General features: G+C 44.8%; 1 protein-coding gene across 5 annotated transcripts in view; it reads right to left on the reverse strand.

The window, feature by feature from the left end:
• The window catches only part of LOC311001766 (receptor-type tyrosine-protein phosphatase delta), a gene marked incomplete at its 5' end in the record, with an annotated part of 99,879 nt that extends 95,056 nt beyond the window's left edge, over nt 1-4,823 (reverse strand). For all 5 annotated transcript variants that reach the window (XM_083992901.1, XM_083992900.1, XM_083992904.1 and 2 more), the window contains one exon: nt 4,721-4,823. In XM_083992901.1, coding sequence (XP_083849027.1) covers nt 4,721-4,823 — 103 coding nt within the window. The remainder of the gene's footprint in view (nt 1-4,720) is intronic.
• Between the last annotated feature and the right edge of the window lie 2,202 nt (nt 4,824-7,025).

Raw genomic sequence — 7,025 nt, forward strand, 5'->3', positions numbered from 1 at the left:
CCCGCTCACAGGAATGGTAGTGTGTATGTGTATGTGAATGTGCATGCTTATGTATTACAGTCTATCCCAGCATGCCTCTCCCTGATTGTTCTCTTCTTTTTTTTTCAACTTTTTTTTTCTTGTTTACTAATATCCAAACGCCACCAGAGATTGTATTTACAATCATCTGCATTCTACTCACAAAGTACCAGATCCAGCTGGCAGATGCTGTTGGATTGTTACCACGGTAGCACTAACTGAATCTCTCCTGATAGAGCAGTGGACGCTCTTGGAACATATAGGTATACATTGCAGCAGCATATTTTACAGTGAACAAATTAAAAAACAAAACAAAACAAAACAAAATCTATTCTAACTGGATGACAAAGGAGAGAAAAACGTATTTACTGAACAAACATTCCAGTGTGAGTATATCATGGTAAAGTAAACGTGCCCCCTCCCCTCCCCATCTTTCTGGTTTCACACTGCAACGGCTCTAAAAAAAAAAAAAAAAAAAAAAAAAAAAAGCTGCATCAATACATGACTTACTGCTTTCGTGGTTTATGTTTGTTGGCACGCAAACGATTTCACATACATTAGATGCCTGTGAATGCTGCGAGGAAGTGCATGTGTGTGTCTGTATACACAGCTGCCTGTAAATAAGCATAAGTGAGAGAAATTAGGTCTGGGTGTTAACATCTTAATGTTTAGAGAGGCTGGGGGAGCCTGTCGATACACATTTGACGTGTTAAAGAAGAAGTGTGCTGGCTCACTGGGATTGGCCGTGCCATCCACCAGCACTGGGAGAAATCAATTAAAACACTATTGAGCCCAGGGTCTGACATGGTCCAGCTCAGCATGTGGCATGGCAGCTAAGAAGTGGCTGCACACTAGTTTTCCCTACAAATGTAACTCAGCGTACCGTCAACAGGCATATTTTCTAAACTGTATTTCTGATGTGAATTTGTTTATTGGAAGCAGAAAAGCCCCAGAGTGGTGAGCGAGTTCGACTTCTGTAATCTAGCTCAATCATTACACATCAATGTATGTATACTATAACAAGATCACAAAATATCCAAGTCACACTTTGTAACTGGGGTTGTTATTGCGTCGTATCAGTGTCGGGCTTGTGAAACAAAATACATGGAGTTAATGAAGGGCCAAGTTATTTAGTGCTGTTTTTCACACCAAAGTTTTCTCCTGCTTCATCCCTGCCCAGGTGGAGATGTTAAATGCTTCCAGCGCTCCTCTCATCTTCCAACGCTTCCTTTCTGTATTACTGTTCGGCAAACGACACAGAGGAATTGTTTGTTGCCTCCCTGCTCTCTCTTGTGCTCTGTCCCCTTGGCTCACCAGGGACAATTATGCCCCTCTTTCAAGCTATTGCCAAGCCCAATTTGCCACACAAATTAAATGGGCCGCATTTGAAGAGCGAGGGGGACAGGGTGAAGGAGAAAACGAGAGAGAGCAACAGAGAGAGAAGGCCAAAGACAAAACAATGACGGAGTGAAAACAAACCAACAGACCAAACAAAGAAACGCAGCTACGCAATCCTTTAAAGATGATTTCTGAATACGTTGTGTTCCGACCAGCTGCATACAGGTCTCATTTGGAAACATTTGCGGTGGGAAAATGTTTGGTAGTACTCCAATCAATGCTTTAACAAAAATGTGTGTTTATTAGGGGCCCTGATTGGCAATTTTCTTGAGAGGGGGCTGCAGTGGCCACTGTGTGGGGTGGCAAGTAGGACTGGCTCAGAGGATCGTGCCATCTGTTGAGCAGGCCGACTCAGCCATTTTCTGCTCTCGTATGTCTCATATCCTCCACCATATCCACAGCCGGAGGCTAGCACACACCCAAATGGATCCAGTGCGCCAACAGAGGGCAGCTTTCCCTTCGGAAATGCAGTCGGATTTTTGCTGCCGAGGGGTTAGTCTGGAGCGGACAAAATTAAGTGGAGGTCTTTTTAGTCCTCAGCGCACGCCACAGATGGGGAGAGAACCCCAGAGTGTCTGGGCTGCTTATGCATATGCAGCGGCACAGTAGAGGAAATTAAGGAGCTTCTGAGTCGCTGGAAGGGGCTATTGCACCGCTTCCAAACAGCAAGGCGGGAAGGTGGGGAGAAGACAAAGACACAGGCGGAAAAGCAGTAGAAAGGAAAAGCCAGAGTAAGGAATGAGGAGAAAATTGGCAAGAGAGCGATTAGCAAGAAAAACAATAGAAGGGAGCTGGGAAGGGGAGGAACAAACACGTGCATTTGGGTGATCAGGGAGTGCAGGAGCAGAATGGAGCAAAGATAAATCCCAGGGCTAATATGCAATTCCTAAAGCGGTTCTGGCTATGAAGAGGCACTCGCTCTGCTACCTCGGTTACAGACAGAACACACACCTCATCCCCGTGACCTCCCCGTCTCCCACACACCCCCACAGCCATTAACACACAGCCACCGTGGCTACCTCGTGGTAAGTTTGTTTTGGCTTTGAAATGATGAAGCAGCACAGCTGTCTGAGTAGGGCATGGTGTAGCGGCAGCTGCTAACAGCCAGACAGCTAAAGGAGGGCTCTTCATGGGGGGTTTGGGGGAGGATGGTGAGCACAGAGGCGTCAAGATTTGGGGGCTGCTGACTGCACTTGTGCAGGTCTCTGTTACATTTGTGCTCAAACGCGACTGTGGAATGTCTGGACACGCGAGAGTGGAAGTCTCATCAAGGCAGCTGTCTGAGGGGAGCTTTTGGCAACTGTATGTTTTGTTTTTTTCTTTATCAAATGCTGTTATGTAAATTCACGCTCGGCTGTGAAAGATGGGAGTTTCTGCGAAGATAGCTACTAAAGAGCCCCCTCAATGCTAACGTTTATCGACCGTTAATGCAGTTTTGGGAAGGTCCCATAATTAAATTGTGTCAATAAATCCTGGAGCTGCACATAAAACAGGGGATAAATGGAGAAAACATTTCTCCATTTGCCTCTCTCCCGCTGCGAGACATATGTGACAGGGGGCAGAGAGGAAAAACAAAACACATTTGAACAGATTGCAGGGAACATTTCTCAAGCACAAAGTTGAAAATCTCACTCATCAATTTCACTTTGCGTGGCTCCGCTGTATATGACCTTGGGTGAATGATCCCTTCATTCAGAGATATTCAGCTGAACTGAGGGGATTTCAGTCGGTGGAAAGGGAGCAATAAAACTTTTATTCATCCCTCTGTGACTCCAGAGGCTAATGATTCATGGATCTTTGTGTAAAAAAAGAGAGGGTAGCAGAGGGGGGGATGCTGTGGTGCAGGACCAGAACTCAATGAGGTTTGAAAACTGTTGTCACACATCAATGGGCAGGTGTCTGATGTCAAGTAACTCAATTCCAATGACTTCTCATCATGAGATTCTTGGCTGAGGCCTGAGCATTTCTGGTTCACATGATAGTTTTGTCGCAGAAAAAAAAAGCAGCCGGAAAATAGGGACTTGAACACATTTTGATATTTTTATGAGCTAAGGAGATGGATCATTGTAAAATATGGGGGTGTGAGTGTGCATGTTGATGTGTGTTTGAGAAAGAGAGAGACACAATGTGACACTAGGATTATGACTGGCCAACAGCCAAGATAGGGTTTGATTGATTTAGGACCACAACTGGCCTTCTAGCTGTGCATTCAGAAATGTTTCAGATACCTTCAATGTTTTACATTTTGTTAAGTTGCAACCTTATGCTGAAGAAAACATTTTTTCCCATTATCAGTCTACACTAAATTTGAAAAGAAAAAGCAGACATTGCTATGTTGCTTTAGCTTTAGCCCAGGAGCCTCATTTGTGAGATGTTTCTGTGGTAAATTCAATTGATTGGCCATGAGACTGACACCTGTACATCTGAGGCTAGCTGACAAGGCAGATCAGAGAAAAGAAAACCAGCTCTGAGGTGAGAGGAGCTGCCTGCAGAGCTCAGACACAGTGGGTCCACTCCTCTTACACAGAAACATGGGCCTTGATACAAGAGGTGACCCTGATGGCTGAGCTCCAGAGATCCTGTGTGGAGATTTCTAAAATTCTGTTTTCACTTTGTCATTATAGGGTATTAAATGTAGATTGATGAGTGGTATTTTATTTTTATTATTATTATTTCAGCATAGAAGGACAACATATTAAAAAGTGAAAAACTTGGAGGCGTCTGAACACTTTCTGAGTACACTGTTTGTTCATACCTGAAGTTCATTTTAAGTTAACACACGCAAACTTTCCCCCTTTTGCAAATGAATTTGCAAACAGTCTTCAAGCATTAATCTCTGACTCTAACATTCAAGTGAAATAACGATAAGCAAAAGAATATATTTGAGTGGAGGGGGACTTTAAATTGGAGTACCGTAACTAATACAGATTTGGTATTTCCTCCCATAATTTCATCCCACACAGAGTGAGCTTTAAAAGGGAATTCATTTACTGAAAACTTTATTGAATTTCTTGTGTTTTAAATACACAAAAATTGCATGTGTTTTGTGAGGGACAAACATCTATCTCTGGCATCATGATATCTCCCCTGTGTATCAGCAGTGTCATGACAGTACACAGCAGCATGTGTGTTCCATGAAGAAGATTGATTTACTTCTTAAGTTGTGTGTGTGGTCCATGAAGTCTGGTTGTGTTTGATGAGCAATTAAAACACAGAAACACAAGCAATCCCACCCCTGCCACCCCATCCCAACCCAGCAGGACAGAACACTTGAGGCCCAAGTGAAAGCCAGTGGTCCACTTACTTTGAGCGTCGGCGAGGTGGAGGAGCAGACCCAGGACAAGCAGCAGCGGCAGCAGCAGCGTGGGTCTGGCTCTGTGCATGGTGGGACAGCTTGGCACCAGCATGCTTTGGCAGCCTCGGTGGCACTGGCTCACAGAGCCCTGTGAGTCAGTCTGGTCTGATTTCTCAGATGCAGGGTATTCACAGCCTATGCAAGGCAAGGAGGGATAGGAAGAGGGAGAGGGAAGGAGGAGGGAGGGAAAAAAGAGAGAGAGAGAAGGACTGAATGAAACAAAGCTGTTTGGCTCCACGGGTTTTATCTATCCCTGCACATTTCTGACATACCCCCACACAGCCTCGGCTGGAGCTGACAGAGGATAGGAAGAGGCTGATGTGCTCACGGGGTATGTTCTGACAGTTCTCTAAATGGAATAGTCACTTCACACAATGCGTGTGCACGTGTGCATGAGAGGGAGAGAGATAGAGAGTGCAAGAGAGAGGGAGAAACCACACAGATGAAAGGGTGAACTAATAAGATTTTGTCTTCACAGCTTTGGTCGCGAGCACCAATTAAATACGCTGCATAATAAGAGTACATTTTAAGTCCTCCTCAGATCAGTGTTGATATCTGTTTCACATAAAGAACGCCTCTTGCATGTAAGAATAGTCAGGAAATACAGGAAATATTCATAAATGCTGAAAGCCACTGCGTAGCTTCAGTGTGGAGTTTAAGCAAATTTGTCCACTTAGAGCCTGTGGAGACTTTCTTGAGCGTAGTCTACAATACACAACATAAAGGCTGCCTTTTAGTTACATTGTGATATACACGTTCAATAAAGCAATTCATCTGAAGCACATATTTATGCTTCTTACACCGCATTTAATCCACAGTAGATGCTTTAATAGCTCTAAGTGTCCATACAAAGTGATGGAGCTGCTTAGCTTCAGCAAACGCGCACACACACACACACACACACACACACACACACACACACACACACACACACACACACACACACACACACACACACACACACACACACACACACACACACACACACACACACACACACACACACACACACACACACACAAACATCTACCCCTTTATCTAGTTCTGCTCTAACAACAAATAAAATCTATAAGACAGAGTGGCCAAGTCATGTTTAAGCCTTTTATCAAAGGGCCACTACATGGCTGTAAAAATCAATGTGATACAGTGAGCTAGCATTAGCTGCAGACCGGCTCTATCCCTTGTCATCCATTTGCTTAAGCCAGCGCTTGATCCTTAGTGATGGATGCTCTGCAGTAGTCTTGGGCTCGTAGCGCGGCTCCCAGCTAATCCAAGTGTGTGAGCTTTGATGACATACTGCGCTGCTGGTTAGCATGCTAGCAGGTTAGCCTGCATTGTTCTGCAGGATGCTGTTGTTTCAGCTGTGGCGACCGGTCCAGGCAGCCCAGCACACGGTTTGTGTACCATGACATTTCAGCTACTTTATGTGCCATGACATCAAAGACACGACATGTCAGATCTGTTGAGGTTTTGGAATTGTGCACTTTTAGGAGCCGACTATTGCAAAGAGCGTGCATGTAAATCCTTTTGCTAGAAATAATATTTATTGGACTGTTTATCTGCAGATCTGCCCGCCACCCACTAAAAAGAAAAAAAAAGGAAAGAAAAGAAAAGAAAAACAAGCCCCCCTAAGCCCAATCAGTAGGCCCGATGATGACAAAGTACCTCATTTCCCTGTTACCAATCATCCTCTTTCTCGCTCCTAGCTCTCCCTCTTTCATTTCTGTGGGCTGTAAATGGCAGAAAAGACGGGAAGATAGCGCACCTGTCACACTCGATTTGTGCTGGGGGGAGATAGACACGACTACCTGTCTCCAAGCGCCGCGGGGCTAGCAGCAAGCGCAAGAGCGGGGGACGTGTGGCGAAGGGAATCAATTTGAGGCAATCTCATCCTCCGCTCACACCACCTCCAACACACACAAACACACACACACACACACACACACACTTTTTACATACACAGATGCGTATACATATACATGCATTCAGGCACGGCTGATATTAGATATTTTCACATGAGTAGTGTTTGTAGCGACTGTGAATTAGATTAGAATCAATTGGACTGGAAAACCCAGGGCAGGGTGTGAAGGGAGAGAAACGTGGTGTGATCCAAACGTAGTACAGGTGTACAGCTGTCTGTCCCCGCCACGCAGTGTTCTACACATCTACCCCTCCAAATCTAAGATAGCCTTTGAGTTAATTAATGAAGTGTGAATTTCCATAATGACATGACATTAAGCAGCACACAAGGAAC

The sequence above is a fragment of the Trachurus trachurus genome (genome assembly GCF_905171665.1).
Source record: "Trachurus trachurus genome assembly, chromosome: 18".
Classification (NCBI taxonomy): Eukaryota; Metazoa; Chordata; class Actinopteri; order Carangiformes; family Carangidae; genus Trachurus; species Trachurus trachurus.